The sequence below is a fragment of the Agelaius tricolor genome, unplaced genomic scaffold (genome assembly GCF_023055355.1).
Source record: "Agelaius tricolor isolate 1412-34295 unplaced genomic scaffold, bAgeTri1.0.p SCAF_31, whole genome shotgun sequence".
NCBI classification, from domain to species: Eukaryota; Metazoa; Chordata; class Aves; order Passeriformes; family Icteridae; genus Agelaius; species Agelaius tricolor.
The window spans coordinates 1,372,690-1,399,850 of NW_027269291.1; the positions used below are offsets into that span (position 1 = coordinate 1,372,690).

The 27,161-nt window shown below is 50.0% G+C and overlaps 1 protein-coding gene across 4 annotated transcripts in view; it reads right to left on the reverse strand.

Annotated features, from left to right (window-relative positions):
• Positions 1–27,161, reverse strand: part of KANSL1 (KAT8 regulatory NSL complex subunit 1) — a 75,478-nt gene that overhangs the window by 43,363 nt on the left and 4,954 nt on the right. For 3 of the 4 annotated variants that reach the window (XM_071451078.1, XM_071451080.1, XM_071451081.1), the window contains one exon: positions 14,406–15,768. In XM_071451078.1, coding sequence (XP_071307179.1) covers positions 14,406–15,685 — 1,280 coding nt within the window. In that variant the 5' untranslated portion in view covers positions 15,686–15,768. Of the gene's footprint in view, positions 1–14,405; positions 15,769–25,502; positions 25,725–27,161 lie in introns of those variants that run through there. The other variant, XM_071451079.1, reaches the window with a different exon arrangement.

The following is a 27,161-nucleotide window of genomic DNA, read 5'->3' on the forward strand; positions in this document are numbered from 1 at the left end:
AGGCTATAAAGAGATGGTTGTATCTTAATTGTGTCTGGAAGGACACATAAAAATGGTCTTTATCCCCCCCATTTCATCCACATTTCCCAGAGCCAAATCAAAACCACCTTTCTGTACCACCCCCATCCCTCCAGAAGTGATTCATGTCACACACTCTGTTGGCTGCTGCACCAGAAATTTATTTTTCTTGGATAGATTTTCCTCAGCCCTTTCAATCAGGTTCAGCCAAGACACACTCTCTACTCCAGGACTTTTCACAAGGACTAGATAATGTTTGTTTCATGCCAAGACACAAGGCAGGAGACAGAGTAAAAGTATCTGTACAGCAATCAGGCCACTCTCCACCTTCTGAGCAAACTCCACTGCATTTCAAGTGCCACAGTTTGGAGCATCTCATACTCTAATTTTATTTTTATGCTATGTGAAGTCTGCAATAAATAATCCAGCGTTTCTATAAGGAGTTGGAAAGGGAGAAAAGAGAGAGGAATATCAGTGTGTTTCTTTAATTTGGACCCTTTGCAACCAACAGTTGCAATACTGGGCTCCAATTTGCCAGAATGGATTCTTCCTGAAGATGGGATATTTTTAGAAGATATTTTGATTGGTGGCATTGAAACATCTCATCCAAGCAGCAGAGCTTCCATCTTTATCCCAAATCTCCTCAGTCTCTTAAAAAAATCAAGACATCAATCTCATCAGGAGGGTTTTTTTATCAAAGATGTGTTCAGGAGGGTTTTCCTGTTCTTTTGGGGGAAGAGGGAGTGGGAGTGAATGGAGCATTACTCACCCTGCAGTCACCACTTTCTAGGAGTTGGGCTTTTCTAGAGATGTGAATACGAGGCCTTTTATTTCATTTAGTTTTTTTATTTACAAGCAGAAGCAGAGCATGTCACATTCACATATCTAAAAGCCAGCATAAGAGCCAAAAAAACTGAACTGGGGCAACCTTCAGTCAAATAATCCATGAGGAAAGACAGCAAATGAGAATAGTTGGAGTATTACAACATTGCCCAGACCTCAATGCTTGGTAAAACTACAAAAGGTTCACACAAGGAACAGAATAGAGGTTCTCAACCCAGGGGGACTTCTGAAGAGTGCTGCAAACAGGCTCAGAACCCTCCTTCTCAACCCAGGGGGGACTTCTGAAGAGTGCTGCAAACAGCCTGAGCCCTCCCCAGCCCCAGGGACTGCTCCCCATCCATCGCAGGGTACCCAGCCTGAGCTAGGGCTCCCTGCTTTGGGACTGCATCCTTCTCCTGCCCCATCCAACACACTGGGATCTCTGAAGAGTGCTGCAAACAGGCTGAGAACCCTCCTTCTCAACCCAGGAGGGACTTCTGAAGAGTGCTGCAAACAGCCTGAGCCCTCCCATCCCCAGGGACCACTCCCCATCCATCGCAGGGTACCCAGCCTGAGCTGAGGGTTCCCAGCTTTGGGACTGTGTCCTTCTCCTGCCCCATCCAACCCACTGGGAGCTCTGAAGAGTGCTGCAAACAGGCTCAGAACCCTCCTTCTCAACCCACTGGGATCTCTGGAGAGTGCTGCAAACAGCCTGAGCCCTCCCCAGCCCCAGGGACCGCTCCCCATCCATCGCAGGGTACCCCAGCCTGAGCTGAGGGTTCCCAGCTTTGGGAGTGCATCCTTCTCCCGGCCCATCCAACTCCCTGCACGTGTCAGAAGAAAGCCTACAACACACGGGAGGTTTTCAAACACATTCACAAACTCTGAAGCCAAGAGTTTCACAACAAAAGCCAACACAAAAGTCACTGCAGCAGGGACAAAGAGCCGTGGCTGCGAGTCCATTCCTGCACAGCCTGCAAGGGTCCAAGGGCCAAGCAGGACCTGCAGCCAAAGCATTACACATTTGCACCTCCCCAGATCTAGAGGATTCCCAGCTCTGGAAGAGATATGACAATTTTTTTTTTTCATTAGAGGAGCTGGAACAAGCTGTGGTAAGAACTAGAACTGTGATCAGCCCGTGCAGCTCTGCACTGTCAGCTCCCTCGAAGGGCCAGGGAGTTCATGACTACTAGAGAGGGTGGGACGTTTCCATCTAAATAAAAAAGAGCCTTGGTAAAAGGGAAAATGTCCCTCTGAAATTATCACACCATCTTGTGCAATAAATGCAGCTTTAGAAGTGACGTTACCCAGCTCTGAGCTAACAGGCAGTTACAGTGACTGGAAAAGAGAGATTTCTGCATGGATTTCTACATTCTCCAAGACCTCTCTGTGAATGAAGACAACACTTCTCCACCAGCTCTCTGCCCTAGTGTGTATCAAAACCTGATCAGAGGTTCGATGGAGATGATTAATCCTGGAGGGAGCCAGGCAGCTGCTGCTCTCTCTGTGGCAGGGAGGAAGAGGAGGAGGAGGAGGAGGGGAACTACCTGTCTCCTTTCTGAGACAGCAGCATGAGCCACAGCTAAGGAGATAACCACAAATTCTCAGAACTCCCTTTATCCCACCAAGCATCAGCTAAATAAATAAATAAACCAAGATGCTTTTGGACAAACTACTCTCAGAAATGAAGTGAAACCCAGGAGAGCTCCATTACTTCAATTAATACTCCCCATTTGTACCAGGTCAGCAGTTCCCAAGGGCAACCAGGACAGGCACATCCCACTATTCCTCATCCAACAAAATCCCCAATGGCTGGGCAATGAGCATCACTCATAAAAAGTGAGTTTTAACTCACTTTAAAACTCCAGCAAAGCTCTGTAGGACCCAACAGTAGAAACAGAAAAATAAGGAAAAAAAAAAAAAAAAAGAGAAAAGGTTTCCCTGGATATGCTTTCTTGAAAATTTTGGGTGCAGTCTCTCAAACTGGAAGGAAAATTACACAGCTTTACAGAATCCCAGAATGGTTTGGGTTGGGAAGGGACCTCAAAGCTCATCCAGTGCCACCCCAGCCCCGGGGCAGGGACACCTCCCACTGTCCCAGGCTGCTCCAAGTCCCATCCAACCTGGCCTTGGGCACTGCCAGGGATGAGGCAGCCACAGCTGCTCTGGGCAGCAAAGTTTTCTCCCGTGCCTAATAAATTGAAGTAAAACCAATTTTTTTCTCCCCAGTATGACAACTGCAGCAAGCCCAGAACAGGAAGATCACTTTATGTACTAGTATGACTAGCTGAAAAAATTCAAACACCTACATCAGAGAGGGAAAAAAATCCAAGCAGAAAGCTCCAAAAGGAGGAGGGGGGGAAAACTTAAAATTATGTAAGGCAAAGACTGAAAGTAGCCAAGTGCTCTGCACGCAGATGGTTGTTAACAAGCAGACAGGAAGTAGATGAAAGGGATTTTGAGGAATGCCGCGACATCAGAGGAAAACAATAAAGAGAGGATTCCTCCAGCAGATTCACCCATAACACTGGGCTCCAGAACAGACCCTCATTAGTGGGGACCACCTCGTTAGTCTGTGAGGGGCTGCAGAGGCTCCCTCCCCGCTGGAGTCCTGCAGTCACTGCTGCTCCAAGCATCACAGCTAAAAGCAGCTGGGAATTCACAACCAGAATCTTCACAGACGTGACAACAACGAACAAAACACCCACGACATTTTCTCCTCATCCTCCTCTTTCTAAGAGCTGCGTCACTGAGCACTACTACGTTTTCACAGAGCGTGTTTTTAATGTGGGAGCAAAAGAGGCACAGGGTGGGATTGTTGGGGTCTCTGTGTGGTGATTCTCTTCCAACTCCATATATTCTGTGATAATTTTCACTAAAGCCATTAAAACACTCAACCGAGTCATTTTTCCTTTAATTTTTCAGAGAGGAGCACCTTGTCCTGGCACACAAATTCATTGCTCAAGCACAAGAAAACACTGGCACAATAAGCAACCCAATTTGCAGAGCAGCTAATCTGATCAGGGCTTACCTGTACCCAGCCTGGAGGGCTTTGGTTTCAGGAGTTTAACATAATCAAAGCATGCCTGGTACAGAGGAAAAAGGTGGAAAAACAAAGGCAGAGCTGTGCCACTGACAACTAGGATGGGTCATGAACATTTTCTCTCCTCAGAGGATCCCATTTTGAAATAAATACTATCTCAGGAGGCAGCATGCAGGAGAATTAGCTGCTAAAAGAAACAGAACTCTTTCCATCAAAAGACCCGGCCATGAATACTCGAGGAGGGGCACTGGGGCAGGTCTGACAAGTGAAAGATTCACACAAAAGAGTGAACCAGCACAGAACCACCGTAACTGGAGACAGATGTAACTCCAGCCTGTTAGGAAGAATTTAAAATGCAGGAAAAAGGCAGCCAAAAAAGAAATACCAGCAGTTACACACTTCATAAACCAGGTTAACATCTAATACACAACACAACGTCAATCAGAGCCTTCAGGTAAGATTTTTTACAAGTATTACTTATTAAAAGTAGGCTTAAATAAGTCAGAGTTAAGCTGGTTTGGGCTTCCTGCCCATTTCCAGAGGCAGGGAGAGGGGGATGGTAGGGGGGAGAGCGAGGGCTGAGTATGGAAAGCACTCTTTAGGCACAATATGAATCACCACACCGAGGAATCCTCCTTAAGTGGCTGGCTACTACTCAAACAGATTTATTTTATTTGAAATGGGATGATTTGGACCCATATACACACAACGAACCTTGGAGAAGTCATTACACGACACTCAGCCGTGTCCATCACAATGAAAAATACTTGAAAATTAATTTGTATCAATTTAATCCACCCTGACGTAGGAAAAGTGGTTGATGCTTTGGGAGATTTCCTAATGTGCTTAGTTTCTTAACATTATTTTCTGCTGTCTCAGTATAAACAGCACCTTGCCTTTGACTTTCAGAAATCTCTGCTAATGGCAGGAGAGCTACCTACGACACGAAAGGAACAGAGAGAGAATAATTTTCTTGTTTTAGCCTGAGACAGTAAAAGCCAACACCACAAAATGTTGCATACATGGAGCAAGAGCCCTGCAAGTGTTCTGCATTCAAAATGCACATCTACAGAAGGCTGATTGTCTCATTTTTTTGAAATAGCCAGCACGGGAATAGCAGAAGTCACATGGAGAAGGGCTCCAATTCACACAAAAATAGGCAGATTTAGCTGCTGCAATTTTTATTCATGCAACTGTCCCGGCCTAGGAATAGCAACAGCTGCTGAACAGAAATATTCTGCCCCTGGCCACTGGGATGTGGGAGAAAAAAAGTCACCAGGAACAGGAAGAGCCATCACCTCCTCCCATCAAAGCACAGGGAGCAGGAGCTGGGAGCACAGCAGCTCAATTTTGTCAGAGCAGAGCCAGGATCACTGAGCACTGAAGCTGTGCCCTGCTCAGACAGATCCCTGTCTCAATTTCTGTCTGTGGCACCCACAAAAAAACCCCTCTGGTTCCCTCTCAGGAGTGGAATGGATTTGCTAATGCAACATCACCAGCCCTGAAACAGCTAAAGCTCAGCACTGGGTATTAAAGGGGAGCCACCAGGGAATTCAGGAAATGCAGATTGAGCCTATGAGCTGCCTCAAGGCTTCTAAATGAAGACATCCAATTTTATCTCAACTAAGCCTAAAGCCCCCCATGAATGCCAGTGGGTAACAGCTCCAAATCTTTAACATCATGGGAGGAGCTGAAGCTCTAACTGCACGTGGGCTGAGATGAGAAGCACTTTGGAGACAAAATGTTCTTTACCTGGACCAGGAGAAGGAGCAACAGCAGATATCCCCAAGCTTCACCTACAGCACCAGAAAGACTTCGTGGTGAACATTTCCCAGATGACTGAAGCTCTCTTATTTTCCTGTTTGCTGGCCAGGACCAGTTCAATGTACGGATGGCTGCTCACTCCAGGCACTACATCAAACCCTTCCCTCTGCCTCCCATCACACACATTTCCCTCCAATTCACACTGCTTTCCATTAATATTTGAAAGTCCTCCCTTACACAAATAAAATTCTTGCAACATTTCTTACAACATCGTTGTGTTACTATGGAAACTGCAAAAATGTCACAAAATACAAAAGCCTAAAGCTCTGCTGCATGAGGAGAACCCTGATCATCCTTAGTTCCCTCTTTGGGTAATTTGATGATCAAATGTTTTGAGCCTAATATTAAAAAAGTCACTATTATAGTGAGGGGGGGGGGTGTTATGCGTTTTTTTTGGCATTGCTTTAAATTACTGAATATTTCATTAAGTCAGCAGCCAAACAAAGTCACTTTTCACAAATCCACCCTGTAAGGAGGCACTTCTGAGGCAGCAAAATGACATTCAAAACTCTCTGGAATTCCATTCTGAGCAGAGCAGCTGGGGCTACCCCTGGATCCCTGGCAGTGCCCAAGGCCAGGCTGGACACTGGGGTTTGGAGCAGCCTGGGACAGTGCAAGGTGTCCCTGCCATGGCAGGGGTGGCACTGCATGAACTTGAAGGTCCTTTCCCACCTAAAGCATTCTGTGATTCCGTGAGTGCATTTACAGAGGCAGGATGCACAGACTGAACAGACAGGAGCTCTACCTCTTTAAAACAGAGGCTCTCTGAGAATCAGGGAGTTGTGCAGAGAGCACCCTGTGCTCATTCATAAGGCAGCAGGGATTGAAGTGCCTCAGAAGCAGGCGCGTCACGGGATGTGCCAGCCGAGCTGTGCCACCACTATCGCAGGGAACATCTCGTTTTGCACTGAGACACTGTGCTTGCACACGAGCATGGGGAGAGAACAGAGCCAGCTCCATCTGCCAGGAGCTCACCTCACTGACCTGACAGATCCTGGCCCCACACAGCCCCAAACACACCCCGGGGCTGCCCTCAATGCTGGGGCTGCCCTCAATGCTGGGGCTGCCATCCCTGCCCAAGGTGACCCTCCCTGCTCAGGGCTGCCCTCGCTGCCCAGGGTAACCCTCCCTGCCTGGGACTGCCATCCGTGCCCAGGGCTGCCATCCCTGCCTGGATCTGCCCTCCTTGCCCAGGCTGCCCTCACTGCCCAGAGTGACCCTCCCTACCTGCATCTGCCCTCCCTGCCCAGGCTGCCATCCTTACCCAGAGTGACCTTCCCTACCTGGATCTGCCCAGGCTGATTCTCCATGCCCAGGGCTGCCCTCTCTGCCCGGATCTGCCCTCCCTGCCCGGATCTGCCCTCCCTGCCCAGAGTGACCCTCCCTGCCTGGATCTGCCATCCCTGCCCGGATCTGCCCTCCTTGCCCAGGCTGCCATCCTTACCCAGAGTGACCCTCCCTGCCTGGATCTGCCCTCCCTGCCCAGGCTGTCATCCTTGCCCAGGCTGCCCTCCCTGCCTGGATCTGCGCTCCTTGCCCAGGCTGCCCTCTCTGTCCAGGCTGACCCTCATTGCCCAGGCTGACCCTCCCTGCCTGGATCTGCCCTCCCTGCCTGGATCTGCCCTCCCTGCCTGGATCTGCCCTCCCTGCCTGGATCTGCCCTCCCTGCCCAGGCTGACCCTCCCTGCCCGGCACAGCCAGGACAGCACTGGCAGGGCACACTTTGGCACAGAGCTCAGGCTGGTTTGGGAGGGGCAGGAAAAGGGAAAACACCCTCTCCACGTGACCAGTTTGCTGCAGAATTTTTGAGCCCGTAACAAAAGCAGTGAACAGGAAGTCTCAACAGCACAAGACTCTGTCGCCTTTTAAACATCCTCCTTCACCAAAGCATCGTGCTCCTCACTGCTGATGCAATGCAATGAAACAGCACATTTTACAGGAAAATCCCAGGCATCCTTAGCAAATCCTTAACTCGGCATGCCTGTGCCAGGTACCCTTCCCATAAATAGCTTGTTCAGTGCTGAGGTCAAACCTGGAGCAGGCATTCCAGAAAGTAACCTTATCCCAGGGAAGGTCAGAGGGGGGTGAAAAGAAATAGGACAGAAAAAAAAAGAAAAAAAAGGTAAAGAAAAGAAGGAGCTGGATCTTACTTAAGCAAACCATTCCAGTACTTCAAGTGAAAGCAAATCTTTCAAATGCAGAGAGCCACAACCAGAGACAACTCCAAATGCACTGGAGAGTTGAATCAGTCCCAGTTGGCTCCAGAGATGAGAAGGGCAACTGCAACAAACCCAACGGCAATTCAAGCTTCTCTTCCCACTTCCCATCTGAATTCCTAGTCAATACACAGGCCCTCACCTATTTATATTTTTAAGCCCTTCCTTTCATTCCAAAATCCAGCAAATAAAACCTAAGCCAATTCTTTTAATTCTCCCCCACCTAAAGGGTTTTATCTGAGGATGGCCCAGCAGAGACACCGAGCTCTCCAAGCCCTTGAAACGAGACACTTGCAAAACGCCCCACATCCAGGGTGTGCCCAAAACACACTCCGTGGAAAAATCTCTTGGGGTAGTGCCAGTTTAGCAAGAAAAACATTTTCCCCCAGCTGGAAGTCTAGCACTGCTGAGCGAGTGCAACCAGAACGGATCCGCGGGAGGAGAGAACAGAAGGGGGGGAAGCCCACGTCACTGCAGAATGAAACCCCAAAATCTTTGAGGAAAACACCTGGGAGCACCTTTACAATCTCCTCCTTAAGGAATTCCACGTTCACCCTTGCTCCACTTGTAATCTCAGCCATGCAGTCATTTGTTGTCTTCTGTCAGTACCAGCATGAATAAAAACGCAGCTCCGAGCTGGGTCAGCCTGCAGACGCTGGTGTAACACTGTGTAAAAGTCTTTTCCCATCCCCCACAGAGGTATATTAGACTTCAATATTGGAGATTAGCTCTAAACAGGGCCCCTTTCCCTCGCTCAAACACTGACTTCAATTTCAGAGGAGACTGCAGCAAAGCAGATAAGTACCACACCGGGTTTTTAACACCAGTTCACATTCACAAACTTCTAAAAAAAATTTTTTTTCTGCTGCTTCAGATGTTGTGACAGGCTTTTTCCAATGAGAAGTAAAGTAAATATTTACACAACCCTATTCACGGTGTCACCCACAACTCCTAGAAAATGTGAACTAGAGCCTGTTCTTACTCGCTGCCCCACTGGGTAAGGGCTAGAGAGACAAAGAGCAGCTTATTGGCAGTACCAGACACAAATCATTCCCAGCCCTCTGCATTATCTTCCATACACCAGCCCAGCCTAACAAGCAGGGAGAGAAGACCTGGCTCTGAACAGAACAGCCCAAAACGCTGCAGGGGCACTAAAGGCATCTGCCAGAAAGATGCTTTGTGTGCATTCAACACCCCACACACCAAATGCAAACCTTTTCCTCCACACAGCACTGATCCAAATGCTATTCCTTGCACGTGTGACCCAGCTCTGAGTGCTGGTTCACAGAATCCCAGATTGCTCTGGGGTGGAAGGGGCTTTCAGCCCAAATAGATAAATTTAAACCAAAGCACCAAACTCCCTCTCAAATGAAAGACAACCACGCTGCCTTATCTGAGGTCTGTGGATGGCACTGACCTACACCAAACCTCCCTGCCATTCTCCACTGAGGTCTGCACGAGGATCAAGGCTCTAATAAAAGTCAGAAACAACTTATTAGACACCCATAATGTCTGTAAAAAGTGCACTAGGACCAGCATCTCTTTGAGAAATAACTGACTATTCTTGTTTGCCCTCTTTCCTTAAAAGCAAGAGGGACTTGGAGTGTCCTACTTACTTCAGATACCTGATTAAGCATTTTTGAACAATCAGCCACTCTATTGTTCTGCTTTCAAAGGCTAAGCAAAAACACTTCAGGATTTGCTCTTTCTTTATGAAAGAGCTTTCAGGACTTCTCTCCTGACCAGCACATCACTGCTGAGACTAACAACTCAGACAATACACAAGCAAGTTCTCATAAACAGCTAAAAAATACAGTTAAGCACCCTGCTGTCATCAGTACCCACAAGCACAGCTAAAATTCAACAAAAAGCACCCAAAGTGTCAAGCAGGTGACTGAAAAAGTGATAAAGAGTAAGAGACAAACTTTTAGGATTGCTCTGTATAAATAATTTAGTGAAACATGTTTGTGACCAGTAGGAAAAGTCCCCATGGTGTGGGATTTATTTCTGAATTACATGTGGGATCTGCCATCTGAACCACAGCTCCATAAAGTCATGGATTTGAGAAATATTATTTAATGGGCTTTGAGATACAGACTTCATTATCATTTATCACTTGAAAAACATAATCAAGGGAAAAGATTAAAATCCCATAATCCCATTTCTCAGTCAGCTGATGCAGCCACTCCTCAAGCAACCCCCAACCCAAGCGCCCCATGCATTCACCTCCAACACAGGACTTGGAAATCAGTGCTGGGAAAAGCAGTTGTGAGAAATGTTAATTACTACTCCAAGCCAGCCACTCTGAGATCCCAGCAGCACAACGTGACGCAGTGCAGGGAGGAGACAACACACAGGCTGTGAAATGATTCACTGCAACACCAAAGTGCAGAAGGTGCTGGGATTTCCCTTCAGTAAATGGGAATAATTAAAGTGTGCTCAGGCATTGTGGCCATAGGCATCATAACAACCACAAGTGAATACTGCAGGGACTGTCTGACCCTTGGAAAGGCTCTGTGGGAAGCCAGGGGTGTGAGAAGTTGGTCACTAGGAACTTCAGTTCCCTCTCAGCAGCTCGATGCAACTGCCAACCAAACAGTGACTTTCCAGATAAGAAAACCATGAGCTAAAAGATAAGTCCCAGTTAAATATTTGGTTTCATTACCTTTTCAGAAAATTTTTCCATGGTACAGACTAAAGTTGAACTAAATCACCTACCACTCACCAGCTCTACATCACTGCATAGCACAGGTCACCAACCAGCCAAAAATAATTGAGAAATTCTGATTAAATTTGTCTGCAGGCAAATCCAACACAACCAAAGAAACCACCATCCTGAGAAGAACAACTACTATAAAAGTGTACAAGCCACATGAAATATTTCCTATTTAAATGTATTAGCACAGGGACACAGAAAAACAACAGGACTTTGGTGACTTCCTAAACCATCACTCAGCCACACAAACCAAATTTCAGCCAGCAGCCCTCCAGCACTGGGAAGAATTCCACATCCTTCTCTGAACCACATTTCACAAGCAGTTCCAGCATGCTGACAGCAACATAAAACCATGGAATGGTTTGCCTTGGAAGGGACCTCAAAGCTCATCCAGTGCCACCCCTGCCATGGCAGGGACACCTTCCCCTGTCCCAGGCTGCTCCAAACCCCAGTGTCCAGCCTGGCCTTGGGCACTGCGAGGGATGCAGGGGCAGCCCCAGCTGCTCTGGGCACCTGTGCCAGGGCCTGCCCAGCCCCAAAGGGCACCTGGGCTCTTTCACAGTTGCACAGGTTTCTCAGGCACTGCTGCCTCCAGTCACACCCAGCCAAGGAAGTTTGGATTCTCCTCCACAGGGGAGACTCCCACCTGCCTTCCTTCCTCACCTCCTGGCAAAGGCAAAGCTGCTCTCCTGATCCTCACTCTGCACTGCTCACACTGCTCTAGGCAATCCCAGCTGTGAAGCAGACCTGTGCATTGCTGACCTGGCAGCAGACACAATCCAGCAGGGTGGTCCTTGATGCACACAAAGCAAAGGACTCGGCACAATCCAGCCCTGCCTGCACACACCTGCCTTCCCCATCCATCGGCAGCCTGAGAACCAGGAGCACCTCCTCAAACCAAGCCCACGGCTGGCAGGGCTTCCCAAAGGTGTAACAAATCCCTCCCTGCTTTGTTTATGCATTACACGATGGCCTGGTTATGCGCCTGAATGGCAGCACCTTCCTGGGCAGCAGGTCTGGGAGTGCTTTAAAAGGACCTACCAAGTTCTGATACATCCCTAGCACCACTGGAATGAAGGATTTCTCAGGGAGATGGTGCTCTGTGGCTGAGATCAGGCAGGTCAGAACAGTACAAATGCTTCAAAGTCTGTCCTTGACCAGATACCGGTTCTGGAATGTCACCACACCAGAAAAACTCAAAGGTCAGCTCTTATCTAAGCATGATGTAAACATGTCTTTGTCTCTTTTGGGTGCTCCTACTTGAATCTCTGAGGTGGTCAGTGACATGGCCACTCATGGCCAGCAGGCTCTGAGACACTGCTGGTGCCACAGCTCTCACTGAAGGTCTAGAGGCAAACAGCAGATTTTTGGGGGCAAAGCAGGGGCATCCAGGAGCAATGCAGAACCAAGGGATGGTGAGCAATGAGACGTGTACAGAATCACAGAACTGCTGGGATTGGAAGGGACCTTTGGAGATCACCCAAGGCAGGGTCTCCTAAAGCAGCTTACACACAGAACACATCCAGGTGGGCTTGGAATGCCTCCATTACACACTGAGATATTCCATCTCACTATCAAAATTAAAATAATCAGGGTTCATGTCTTCCTTCTAAAGAAGCAAATTCAGAAAGACAAAAACTCCAGCCCTCCTTGAGCAGCCTCTGCACTCACACAGATGCCCAACAATGGCTCTGTACCATCAGCTGGTCCAAGGCAGCTTCCCAGTGGAAAACTCAGCTCTTCCCTTCCTGCCTCCTGGCACTGCTGGAGAAGAATGGCATTTAGATGTGCTCAGAAGCTTCTACCAGCTCTTAAGGGTGACTTGAGGAGCTCCACTGACAAGCACCAACAGGCACTGAGCTCGGCAGTGCCAGAGCTTGGGCCAATGTCACAGCACCCATCCAACAGGACGGTCAGTGCCAGCATGGCTCATTCCTGAATAGCCACAGGCACCAACTTTACACGGGCTTTGGTGGGCCTGGCCTAGATGCCAGCATGCATACACACCAGCTTCTGAACCCAGAGACAACAGAGGGATCAGCTTTTTTATTAGCTTTCGAATCTTGGGCTTTTTAAGAGCACTCAGAACGTGAAGGCGTGACTAACGCAAGGGGCGGAAAAGTCAGCAAAGAATTTCATGCGCCACGGCTCTGAATGCTGCACTTCCTCTTGGGATTAAGGAGTGGCAAAGAAATTTCACTTTGTTAGACAACACGTGAAGCCATGAAACCCACAATATGGGAAATTTAATATTATTTTGGACAGATTTTTCATCAAATGTCTCCTCCAATAACTACTACAAGGCTTAGAAATACAATTCTATTACTAATCCCAACAGTAAGTTTGTGGATGTTATAAAACAGGAATAAAGTTACTAAACTCTTGTTTCTAACAGCACAAGAAGGCCTTTTATGTCCACCCAGGAGAGATCACATGATAAGCTAGCTACCAGCTTTGCACTGGGAAAAACCCAATCTCAAGCCACATTTACAACTTCACACACAGAAATTCATCCTGTGCCACCATCCTAAAACACAATGTGACATTTAGCTGGAATTTGATATTCAAAAGCTGTAACATCTGGTTACCGGCACCCATCCACATGAGCATGTTCTCAGAGGATGCTGAAGTTACCAAGTGCCCACAGTTCACATCCACCCAGCTCAGTAAAATCTGTGTCACACAGCCCTCGACCAGGCACTAACACAGCCTGGACAAAAGGTATCCAAATCCATTCAAAGATTTCTCCAGAGAGATATGAACAACCCCAGGACAGTGCAGGAATTCAGAAGTCCTGGTGACTATTTCCAGCCTGGATGTGAAAGCCACTGGCATTCCAGCCAGGACCCTGTGCCCATGCTGGGATCTTTTTGTTGACCATAATGACACTTCACAGACTGAGGTTCAACACATCCATCGGGGTGGAAGAGACCATCTACTGATGCAAGCAAGATTTCACACAGACTAGACTCAGAATATGAGATTTTAAGAGATTTTTGCAAAACACTCCCAGGGAAAAAATCTCCCAGGTATGCACTCCCAGGGAAAATTCTGGGTTTGGAACAAAAAAAATCCCTTCTTCCCTGACCTGTCTCAGGACCTTTTGCCTTGAGAAGGATCTTCCTCCTCCACACACACATTGACAGCTAATACTTATGCAAACAGCATCCAGTTAACAACATAATTATGAAGCTGTTGTCATCATTTAATGCAACTCACAGACAAGAAGAAAATTCCCAGCAGTAATTTCCCAGATTCAAGAAGGGAACACACTCGTTTCACACTTCCGCTGGCACTTGAACCAAATCCTTTCTGAGTACTTTTTTCCAGGCAGTCCATTTAACAAATAAAATAATTCCCCGATGATAAATATACTGTCAGCTGCACAGATCCAGACTGGCCTTACTTTACACAACAGGTTTATAACACATATTCCCATTGTAAAACAACAAACATTTCCTTTCAGGAGACAGCACCAAAGCATCTTGGAGAGAAACGTTCCAGGTTTATATCTGCAGCTCACACTACTCCAGCCAGCCACTATCTCCACGACTTGCTGCTCCAAAACCACCAAAGACTATTTCCAGAAAGCATGAAGAATTTTATCTTCAGTGCTCTACGTGCTGCAAACCACACCACACCAGTTTTAATAATTCTTTGACCCAAGACCGTCCAAAATTTAGGATTCCTACAAAAACGCTATTTCTATCTGCCACCTTCCACCTTGCTGCCCACCACCAGAAGGAAACAAGTGAGTGCTACTTACAGTGGTACGTGGGGTTGTTCTGGGTCTGCTTTGGTCAGTTCCTCTTCTTCAACGTCCGACTCTCCCCCCGAGCTGCTGTCAGTGACATCCGAGTCAAAGGCCTGCTCGCTGCATCTCAAGTTGGCCATGCCGCTGGCCGTGAATCTCTCCAGTTCCTCTGATATTGAATCACTCTTCAGGAAGTTGCTCAGGCCTTCCGAAGTAACTGTCTCGCTCGCAGCTTTCCTCAAGGCTGCTTCTGCTTTTCTGGTCAGCATCAGTTGGCTCCGATGCCTCAGGGGGTCCAAGGCTGGAAGCTTGCTCAGCGTTTTCTCCAAGAAGCCGCCCAACTGCTGCTGGATGTGTCTCTCCACCTGCTTGGCCTGCACCACCTGCAAGCGCTTCTGCAGCCGCCGGGCTCGGCTCTCGATGTCCGCCTGCCGCCGCAGCAGGGCCCTGGTCCTCATCTCCGAGTCCAGAGCGCTGTGGTGACCAGGCAGCACGGAGGGCTTCTGCTCCTCCAGCTTACCGCCACCGGGCACCCGCGCGTCCCCGCTGCCGCCCTCCAGCACCCACTGCTGCTCTGCGGAGTTTAGGGAGGATTTATTTGCAGTGCTATTATTGCTAAAGGGAGTTGCGTGCTCTGCATCAAGGCTTCTGTGTGGAAGAGTGCAATTGGTCAAGCCGGTCTTCAAGTCCCCCAGTTCAGAACCTCCCGTATTATAGTCAACAGTCTGGAGGGCAGCAGAAGGAGAAGCACACTTCCCACCATTCAGAGAACTAGAGTTTTCATGGTCTGAATTGGTACTTTTGGCCAATTTCTTGGCCAAGCCATTCACAGGCGCTTGTGGGAGAGGTGGCTGGCTATTAGTACTCATTGTTTTTAGATTCTCCAAAGTGAATTCCAACACTGGTTGCCTCCCCAACAGATCACTTGTTTTCAAAAAGGACTGAGATAAGAGAGAGTGAGATTTAAGGACTGTCTGCTTGTTGAAGACTCCTTGCAGCTTCAGAGGCTCTTTTGAAGAGACAGATGTTACATCCGAGCAGAGATAAGAGGCCACTAGCGGCTGCAGCTTGCCCAGCTCTTCCTTGGTGGGGTTGTTTCGGAAATCTAGACTGGGATCCTCCGGAGCAATGGCTTTCCTTTTGGTGCCGTTGGCAGCCAGGAGGATGTTGTTGGCGTTGCCGTTGCTCTCGGCACTGCCAGGCGACAAGGTGGAGGACGGGGGAGCCAGCTTGAATCGGATGTGGTGAGCTTCGGCTGCTGCGTCAGTGAGAGCGGGCGCCATCGCAGCCATTCAGCACAGACACACGGGAAGTCCAGCCTCTCCCGCTGCCGAGGCCAGCTCCACTGCCTCCCACTGCCGCTCCCGAGGGCAGCCTGCACGGGGGAAGGCAAAACACACAGTCAGGCGCCGCACTTGGGAGGGAATAAATCAAGAAACGCTTTGAAAACGGCAGCGAGATGTGGACGCGACGCTCGCGCTTCGCCAACGCTGAGCGCGGCCTCCTCCCCCCGGAGCCCCAGCTGCTCAGCAGAGCAGCACCAGGGAACAGAAACAGGAACACGCAGCCCTCCAGAACCCAGCATCTCCCACAGTTGGTGCCTGTCTGTAACTGCTACTCCCATCTTTCACAGAACCCTTCCAGGCCTCCGTGAAAGCTCCAGCCCTGGATGCTCCTATTCTTCAATGCCAGCAGCTCGCCAACTTCATCATTAAAATCCCTGAGCTACACCTATGAAATAGCTTTCAGTGCTTCTACTGCCAGCTCAGGGGTCTTAAAAATGACAAATTTGACTATAACATGTAACACAGACAGGGCTTGAGGGGAACAAATCTCCATATGCTTAAATTCCCAGTGGCTGAAGGAACCCCACTGCTTCCCTGAAACCGGGATTTCAAGAAAGTCTCTTCCCTGGTGTATACGAAACCTACTTTCCCAGAAGTACATTTCCGAATGAGCCAGGTGATTTCCAGTGTTAGCAATTCCCATTTCTCTTTCAAGAGCATGGATAAAGATTAACCCACACACGCACAGAGGAGTTCTACACTGACTGTCAGAGTAAGCCTGGGTTTAACCCAACTAGAGCAAACAAGTAAAAAGAAATAACTAAAGAACTAAGAACTCTTTGTTTCTCTACACTGCAGCCTCTTCCCATCCACCTACAAGTCTCTGGTCATTCATCCACTTTGCTTACCACTGAAACTGTCAGTGTTTTTAAATGCCTTTTTAAATTGCATTCAAATACCCCACAGCACTGGCTGTGCTGCCAGTGAAACAATTACTTATTTTCCTTTTACTGCTGAAGTTATTTAGCATCTTCATAAGCTATTTCACATCATCTTTAAAATAAAAAGTTGCCCTGATCTCTTGCCTGATATGCCAATCCTCTAATTTCATATAAATTTGCATAAGCTTGTTGTAGCTGCTCATTAACACACCCCAATGACCATATTAATGCACCACTTTACAGGAAAAGCAAGGACTATCTGAAGTTTGAATATGTTTAACAAGGAAAATTTCACAGCCAGTTTTGTTTCTGGGCTCATCCAGTTGCTCCCAACATCAGATTCAGGTGCTTTTCTGTAACAGGGACCAGAAAGACATCAAGGCTGAAAATCAAAGTACTAGAACCTGAATTCTTGTGAAAAGTCAGAGATGAGACAGAGAAACAAACCCACATTCCCATTTGAGGGAAGGCTCAAAATTTGCTCTGTGTGGTTTCCAGTGAGTACATACATTGGGTCAACTGCCCAGCCCCTCACCAGGTCCAAAACACAAACCCTCCACAGTCCTGGAATCCCAAAATGATTTCCATCTGTTCATCCTCCAGCCTGGACTGGTCCTGAGGGCTGTCCCTACCCTGCTAACAGTCCCTCTAACTCACTCTCCATAAAATCCAGTTAGGTGACACAGAAGAAGGAGACAGAGAAGGAAGAATACACTCCCAGAGGAACCCACTTAAAAAAGCTGTTGCAGCAGAAATATTGAGATGCTAGAGGAGGGTTCAGGCTTCCCAAGTCCCCAGTTCACAGAACTTATGGTATTCTGTAATTGACTACACTTTATCCTTACTAAAAAAGGATCTGCATGTCTAAAAGTTTAGGCCACACTCACTGAAAATGGCTTTTAGTCACCATTTGGGTCCATAAATAAAAACTGAACATGCCTATTCAGGGAAGAATGAAAAAAAAAGGAACTTGCAGGGAACTTTCCACTTGTAACTAAGACACCCTTGGGAGAGGAGGGAGGAAGACTGTCAGAATAAAGACTTCCTCCACTCCAGCCTCCTTCCAAGACCTTCACTAGAGACACACACACAACTGGAGATGACTGCCCCTAAGAGGTTCCCAGTTCTGCAGAAACATGTGGGTTTCCCTTCCAGAGGGAACTCTGGCTCAGGGCTCTCCACCACAGTTACCACCAGACATTCACAGCGGCTTTGGAAACACCCAAGTGCAAAAAGAGCAGAAACCTCTCCCCTTGGAGCTAAATGACTCTTCATGAAGGTAGCTGCACAGCCAGGAGTCTGCAGGAGATGCAGGCTGGAGTGAGTTAATTTGTAGGTCACCAACTTGAATTAACAGAAGTGGGAAACGGAAGCAAAACTTTGACACTGCTTTTTCCTCCAGGTTAGCAAACGCACTTGGAAACAGCAAATCCTCCTGGCTAAGCTACTGCAAACCTCCTTGGCTCCACTTTTCCTTGAGTGGACAGCATTTAGAGTACTTTGGAAGCCTGGAAAGCCTCCCCTAAGAATAAGGCTTTGTTCTAGCAGCTTATAGATGACCTCCAAAAATTATTTGGTCTATTTTTTGTATTTTATTTAAGTCCTTATAAACTCTCTGTGTACTGGACAGCACTGGCTCCTCTAACACTGAATTAGACCTCAACTTTTATGAGCAACCCTGGAACAGACATTAAGGAACATCTGTAAGCATGTTTCCTCCCTCTGTTTATAGTGTTGTTATTAAAGCTGTATTACACTTATCTGGAATTTCTTCCTAACGGGGAATTGGAGGGGAGAAGGTGTTAAAGCATCTCTGAGGAAGGAGAATAAAGAAAAGGAAAGGTCACAGAATGGGAAGGTCATTCACACAGACTGAGGAACTTTCAGAGCATTCTGCTAAGTCTCACAGTAATTCCAAGAATTATCCCCAATCTGTTGCCTGCTCCTGGGACTCAAACTGGGCTGGCAAGTTCTACTGAAACTGCTGTCCCCCATCAGTATTAGCAGATCCATGTGAGCACCCACAGCTCCCTCTTTTCACTGTTTTTCCCTGCCAAGGGTCCTTAATTCCCAGCCCTCAAGGTGACACACGTGGGACCAAGGAGCTCCTGCTGTGGCACCAGCCCCAGAGAGCTGCCAGGGTGACTGGACACTGCTCCAGCTCCACCAGCACAGCTCAACCCCAGCCCAGCCTCCAGCAGCCCTGGCACAACCCCTGTGCTGGACTTGGCCTGGCCAGGTCCAGGAGGAGCTGCCTCTGGAAGGCCAGCGTGGTGTTTACAGCACGTCTTTAGCTAATCCTGAATGAACGTTCTTCATTTTCCCTTCAGAAGCAGAGCACTGCCAGAGCACTTAGCAGTAATTAACAGAGCTAAGATGAAAGGCTGCAGCAAGCAGGTAAAACCAGGGTAACCGTAACTCACCCATCTTCCCTGGCTCCCCAGGAGCGCAGGGAGGCAGCAGAGCCACCAGGGCTCCTTCCTGAGCCAACGCTGCAGCTCCTGGAGCCCTGAGCAGAGGGACACGGCTGGGGCAGAGCTGGGAGGGCAGAGGGGCAGGAGGAACACACCCAGTCACACTACACCGGGAGCAGGAGCGGGTCACGACAGCCCTGAAAACAATCCCCTGGCCTGCTGACTTATTCAACACCCTCTGCTTCTAAAAACCAATTTTACAATCAGACACTGGAAGGAGAACTGGGTTTCCAAGCACGTGATTTTGTGCAGTACCCCAGAAAATAAGCCCAAAACAAACACAGGAAGTTTTGGCTCTCTGAATTCTTTGTGGAAGGAATTTCTTGGGGAGAAACCAGGCACTGAGCTCCCAGTGAGGGTCATGAGAAACATGGGGAGGGCTGTCCATGACATCAATCCCACCATGGCACCCACCTGGCTCCATCACCTGTGTCCTCCCTCCCTCCCTGCACTGCCTGGCCACACACACACACCTACCTCACACATTTATGTTCCTGGATTATGGTTTAACTCCCTGACACGACCCCAAACTCTGCATTACTGCACCCTGAAAGCCCTTCAGCCCAAGCAGTCCCCAGCACCCATTTCCTGACGCACACCAAGGTGCTGTTAGAAGCAATAGAAGCAGAGTTACCCTGGAGGAAGTGAGCATTCTACCAATTCCCACTTCCCCTCTCCTCCCCCACTACAAATCTACAGCACAGACAACTCTTGAGCCCGTGTGGTTACAAATATGTTTCAGTCAAAAAACCAAAACAAAGCACACAAAAAAAACCCCTAACTTGGTAAAATAAAATCCCTCTACACTTCATTTTGCAAGTAAAACACATCATCTGTGCTAGCCTCAGCAGATAACAACACACAGCAACTCCCTGAGCCCTAGAAATATTTTCCACATCCACAATGTCCATCTACCCAAGTTACAACTGTACATAACAGATTCTCTATGTGCCTTTTGTTATCACCTCTCAACATTTTGTAGTCGTAAGACAGGTGTTTACCAATTTAGAAAGGGATTTACATGAGAAGCAACTCTCAAAGCTTTAATTAAGGAAACGTGACAGGCAAGTACAGGACGATCACCTTATTGATAAGCCAGTTATCACGTGCAGACCGTGTGCTTGCAATGACCCACATTTGGGAAACAGGCTCTTTTTTTAAATATCCATTAAAAAATGGTTAAGAACATACACAAGAACCACAGATTTTTAAAACACACACACGAGTACATTCCACAGCTATTAGCACTACAGACTTGCACCTAATCTCCCAGGGAAAAATAAGAATTTTGGTAGTAAGAACATACCAGAAATACTACTGAGCTCCACTTTTGTTTGTTTCCAAAGAGAAGCCCTCAAGATTAAACTAAAAGCTGCTGTTTCCACTTCCTTGTCCACATGAGTGGCAGGGTCTGGTCAACTCTGAGATCTCTTTCTGCAAGAATAATTCTCTCTTACGCCTGCGAACTCTCACTGGATATAAATAAACCAAACCAATTGCATCATCTGAGGTAAAGGAGGTTTCATCAATATGATGTCAGAAAGAAAAACAGAAGCCACAAAGCAAGATTAACTGTCATCACTGCCAAAAAAATCTGGAAAAGTGATTAATTCAAAGCAAGAATGCCTTCACCTGGAAAATAAGTGGCTGGAGATAAAAATACCCATTGCTGTTAAGCTACTTTTCAGAACAAAGTTGCAGTTTAGAGTGAAATCAAAATAAATATGTTTCAAAAATAATAATGGGACATCTGCAGAAAGCAGCAGCCTGTCAGAGACAAAAAATAAAAAATAAAATAAAATTTTAGAAAGCTTTAATTGTGAAATCTGGGTCTCCCCCATCCAGTATCAGAAAGATTTTGTTTTTCTTTCGCATAATCTGGGCAAGTTGCCCAGGAAATATGAAAAACTGAACTCAGGACTCAGAGAGCAAGTTAAACAAAAAACAGAATTGCCATTTAATTTTAAAGATACATTTTCATTCACACACCTTTGCTCAAAAGCATATAACTGTTTCCAAAACCCTTAACACCCCTCTGGCCCATAAAGTGACACCACCTTAATACTTCATATTTTATACTTAGCATTTTAGAACAAGGCATTGGCTGTCTCTACAGAAAGTCCTTTAGAGTGCCTTGGGATAACTGGCCATACCCTCAACAAGCCCCTGCCCCACAAAGTGGCATCACCTTAAATACTTCATATTTCATACTTAGCATTTTAGAACAAGGCTGTCCCTACAAGAAGTCCTTGGGATAACTGGCCAGGTCCTCAAGAGGAAATAACAGCCCAAAGGGGAGCAGAGCTAAATTTCCCAAACCAGCAGAGCCCTGCCCAAGCTGGCAGCCAAGTTTACAGACTTTATCCTGACTGCACTTCAGGATCCTCAGGACAGAGAGCTCAGCTGGCTGATCTCAGAGGAGAGCACAGCCCACCACGGGCGACACCGGCTCCAGAGCAGTTTAATCAAAGGTGATGCTCGCTCACACATCACAGGTTCTTTTCCACGGCCGCAATTACAGCCTGAGCAGGGCTTGCTCTTCCTCATTTAGTGCAAAGCAACCTCGCAGTAACCTTCCCATCACATCCTGTCGCTGCAGACCCTGACAGGAAGTTATAAAGATTTCACAGAGATGTTTCCTAACGTTTGAGAGCTGAAAATTAGAAATCTTTCAGGTCCACCTTCTGCTAAGGCCTCTGAGGCCTGAAGCAGCTCCCAGTACAGAAATATATATTTCAATTAAACTTTTCTTACCACCAAATCTGAAAAAAATAAGTTTGCAGCAAGAGATTAACTCAGGCACAGATGAGGACGAGGCCTGTTCAGGCTGACACCTACCCCCGTTTCCCCTCCTGAGATTCGATTTTGTTACCTTTCTCCTTCATTTTATCAGATAAACAGCACAGTTTCATCACTAAATTCAGATACTGCACTGTCAGAACTCCAGAATTAAGTCTCCCCAACTACTAACATCTCCCATCTCTCCATTTGCCTCACTCTCCAAACTCTGGCAGTCACCTGCTGGCTGCACCTCGTGGCAGGAGAGACCCAGACCGGTTTTCTAAGTTTCTTTAAAAAACCTGAACGAGTCCTTATCCAAACTCTCCTCTTCCAAAAACATGGCTCTGAACTCAGGCTGACGAGGACATGGGCAGGGTTTAATGGAATTATGTTTACTCAAGTTCTGCATCACCCAGACTCTTGCTGATTTGGGTATGACAACTCCTGGCCCAGCTGAGAAAGAACAGAAAGCTTTTATTCTAATTTAAACGATTTGTCACAGAAAACTGCATCCTCCAACATGCAGCCAAACTCCTGTTTACAGGGAAGGATTTTCAAACCAAGTCTTTGCTGCTTTTCATTCCAGATAGACATTGTATTCCTGGAAGTCATGAGCAGGGACATGGTATTTATAAAATGCAGCAACGGAAACGCTGCTTCTCAGATCACCTGCCACTGCAACTGCCCAGTGCTCAGAGCTCTTTTTAATGGAAGGATAAACACTGGGAAGAGAGGCAGGCATGCAGAACTTACTCATTATTTGGTCTCATCACCATGTGATCCACCTGAGACCCTTCCAGGAATTAAATTCCCATTTAGGCCCTAAGTTGACCCACCTGTTTCTCTGACAGTCCAGTAAAAACACAAACAGAAAAGTACAAAATCAGGTGCTGTTTGGGTTCAGGCTGAGATACCACTGACCTACACTCAAAAAATGGTGCCAGAAAAAGGCACTTTTCCCATAAGAGGAAAATTGTATGGAAGGAGGTGGGGGGAAAGCCCAGAAATAAAAATCTGTGCTGCTTGCCCTTTCTCCCACTCCCCAAGCTTTACCCTTCCCCTTGGGCTGGGCCTAAGAATCCCCAGGCCTTATCTTTACCTCGCTGTCCATTGAGTCCCATCCTCCCTGGAAAAGCTTTTTGAGGTTCCTGAGGACAGGCAGCAAGTGGAGCCCGAGCAGGGAAGGGTGGAGTGCTGGAACTCCAGAGACAGGCTTTGTTCTGGGCGTTCATTAGATAATGGCAGTGGCCTTCACCAAAACACGAGTTATAAACAGGGCAAAAGGAAGTGAGTTTGGTCACAGAACCGCTCAGTTTTCACCCCTGCCTCGCATGATGTCACACTCTCACCAGCTCTCCGGTTACCGGATGATCTCCGAGAGCAAATGGGACTGAAATACAGCTTTCAAAAAAAATACAAGGCAAAAGAGGGGGAAAAAAGGCGTAAGAGAAACCCACAGCCACATCTGCCTGGTCATCTGCTGCTTTATCACCTCTGACGAGAGAACACAAGTCATTCCTCATTGCTAAATCATTACAAATCAGCTATAACAGTACCACAACCAAGTTCCACAATTAACTGCTCCTGCAGCATATCAATCCATTAAGCCCCACACAGCTGTGCTACCTTGGCAGTGCGGCTACAGGGGGAAAAAAACAACAAAACACCGTCCCCATCCCCGCCGCGCCAAAGCCGGGCCGCGGGCCCCTGGTGCGCGGGGGCGGGCGGGGAACCGGGCACCGAACGGGGAACGGAGCGGGGAACCGGGCCGGGAACCGAACGGGGAATCGGGCCGGGAACCGAACGGGGGACGGAGCGCGGAACCGGGCCGGGAACCGAACGGGGGACGGAGCGCGGAACCGAACGGGGAACGGAGCGCGGAACCGGGCCGGGAACCGAGCGCGGAACCGAGCGCAGAACCAGGCCGGGAACCGAACGGGGAACGGAGCGCAGAACCGGGCTCGGTACCGGCCCTGGGCTCCCCCGACTCTCCCCGCTGCCCCCGGCCCCGCTCTGCTCCACCGCCCCCTCCGCCGATATAAAACGCTGCTGACTTCTCAATTAAAGAAAAAAAAATATATAATCATCTTGACGAGCGTCGCTGTTCCCGTGCCAGAATGGAAATCCAAGAGGATACGCTAAAGCAGGGAAGAGCATCAGAGGTTCCTCCATGAAAACAAAGGCTATAAAAAGGACAAATATGGTTTTAAAGAGAAAACGCCTGCACGCAGGCAGATGCCCGGACTGGCAGAGGTTCGGGGCGCACACAGCCACGCTCCCAACTCGGGCAGCCCCGGGGTTTTATCCCCGCAGCAGCGGCACCGACCCACGGCGAGTCCTGCCCGGCCCAGAACCGGCTGCTGCCTCCTCACCTTATTTCCACAGGCACAAAGCACCCTAAACACAACACACACGACATGATGTAACCACCGGCACGGCCGTGGCCCAAACCAGTTCAAAATATAATGGTCAGTCAAAACAAATAAAAAACCTGCAGTTCCTCCCATATCCTGACCGGTTTCATGGAAAACTACAGTTTGTCATTCAAGTGCATTTTACATAACAGGGAATATAATCTATGGAGTGCCTGCCTTCTGCTCCACCTGGACACAAATTCAAGGAGAGGAGAGATGACACCTCGGTTTGGAAGGTGGGTCTGATTTTTGGGGGGAAAATAAGTTTAGTTCCCAATATATTTAGCGGCTTTAGTTTTCCTCCTGCATAACCCCCATTTATACCCCAAATGATGGAAATTTCTCCGTAACCAAGCACTGGAAGATGCTAATCCCGTGATGGAAGTAAACACACGTAGGGATCACGGAAAGCATATCAGGATAGCCGGACTCCTCCAGCTTGTTTTGGGAAAAATAATCCTGGATCGGCAGGGCCGGTTTTCGAAATAAATAAAATACAAAATATGCGGCTAGAAAGTAAATACAGGGAAACGGTTTTGGAGCTCGAAGCCACCTGGAAAATGAGGATATTGTGCACCCCGGGAGCAGGGAGAGCGCCCGGTGACACGGCTCCCGCCGGTGACAGCCCACCGGGATTACCGGCACCGCTCCGCTCCTATTTTCCAGGCGGATTTGGGGCCGCGGGACCTGCTCCCTCCACGCGTTTTGCAAGCTTTGAGGTTATGCAATTTAATTTTTTTTTCTGTTTACTTTTAAAACTTCGCGTGTGCCCCCCCACCCCCCCCAGCCCCCCTTTCCCACCAGGTTAGGGAACGGTGCCCCCCCTTCCTCCCTCCCGTCCGTCCCTTCCCCTCCCCGGGGGCAGCGGCCACGTGAGAGGCCCCGGCCCGACCCTGCGGGACCCCCGGGGCCGGGATTTCAATGTCGAGCGGCGCCGCCGCCCCCCGCCCGCGGCGCCCCCCCCGCCCCGGGGAGACGCAGCACCGGGGGCGGCGGGCGGGCGGAGGGGGGGGGGGGGTGCGGGGCGGCTCTCCTGCCGCGACCCCCGCACTTTCCGCCGCACCGGGGAGGGGAAGGGCAGGGGAGGGGGGGGCTCGCAGAAGTTGGGGCGCGGCGGCGGCGGGGCCCGGCGGGGCGCGGCGGCTCTAACAAAGGGGCGGCGGGGGAGGCGCGGCGGGCGCGGGGCGGCGGGCGCGGGGCGAGCGGCACCTACCACGTGACGAGCGGCGAGCGCGGTCCGGGCGGGCTCGGCCGCGGCGAAACGGGCGCAGTTCGCAAACAAACCAAGCGGGCCCCCCCGGGACGAGGGGCGGCAGCCGCGGCACCGCCACCCCCGGCGCCCCCCCCGCCCGCCCCGGCGGAACGGGGGATGGGCTCGCCCGTCTCCCTCGGCGGCCGCAGTGCTGGGGGTGGGGGGGGAGGGGGGGAGCGGGGCCCCCCCGCCCCCGGGTCGGAGCGCTGGGGCGGAGCGGGCGCTGCGGCGCTTCTCGTCGGCGCGCCCGGTCCCCCCCTGCTCCGGGCGAGCGCGGCGGCGGCGCGGCTCGAAAATGGCGGCCGGGCTCCTTCCCTGCCCTCCCCCTCCCGTCAGCCGGAGAATGCACCGGGGGGAAGGAGGAGGAGGACGGCGAGGAGGCGGGGGGGCGGGGGGCGCCGCCGCAGCGCCCCCGGCGGCCGCGCCGCGCAGCGCAACCCGCGCCCGCCCGCAGCCGGGGGGCCCCGCCGAGCGCCCGCCGCGGCCGCGCGGAGGAGCTGCAGTGCGGGAGGGGAGGGGAAGGGGAGGGAGGGGCGGGCACCGGCACCGCCGCCGCCGGCGGGGAGGGAGGGCGGGGAAGGGGAGGGAGGGGCGGACCCGCCGCCTTTTGTCCGCCCGCCGCGGCCCCGCCGCTGCCGGACACCGCCAGGGGGAGCCCGCGGCGGCGCGCGGGACACGCCGGGAGTTGGAGTCCGCCCGCCCCCGCGGCCGGGGACACACAGGACACGGAACGCCGCTGGTTCAACGCTGCTTTAACCGTTTCCTGCCCAAAATGCACGGCTCTGCCACCGCGAGCTCGCTCCCGGGAAAAATAAAACAAACAACCTTCGCCGTTTGAGCGTTTCCCCGCAAAACTGCACGTGACGCTCTCCCGCGCCCAGCCGCAGCCCCGGGAGCTCGCTGCCGGCCCGGCCCGCGCTGCTCCTGCCACAGTCCCCGGCTTCATTGCCAGGAAATCTGCCCAGGAAATCTGCCCAAGGGCTCCAGGCAGCCCCCGTGCCCCAGCCGGGCTCCGGGGCTGTCCCCCAGCCCCCGGGCAGGGTTTGGGGCCGCGGCCGGGGCACGCAGCGCTGGCAGCGCGGCCAGCGGGGCTCCTGCTGCTGCCCCGATCCTGCCCTTCACAGCTCCCTCACACAGCACACACCGGGAGCAAGAAAGCATTCCCTTGGGACCGCACAAACCATTTCCCCTCTCTGACCTTCAGCCTGGCCCCTGGCAGGCGGTGACACTGACTGTGCCCAGCACAGAGCCCGGCACGCCGGGGGTGCCACAAAGCCGCTGCAATTCCTGCCAGGCAAAGGCTCTTCCTTCCCTGCTCAGGCTCTGCTGCCTCTACAGCAGGAACGCAGCCCTGCCAAGGAAAAAGTGCTTTATACCGTGGTTTGCCTGCAAAGAGAAAGAGCCACAGCAGTGCCAGCTGTGCTCACCGCCACTGAGAGATGCACTGAGTGAAAACAAAACCTGTCCTGCTCGGCTGCAGAGCTAGGAAAGGAGGAACCCTCTTTCCAGTAGGTGCAATCCTGGCCTGCACTATGCAGCACACACAGACAAGTTTGTTTCCTCCTCGTGATTCAAGTCCCAGCACCACACAGGGCGGTTCAATAGCACAGAAGCAATTGC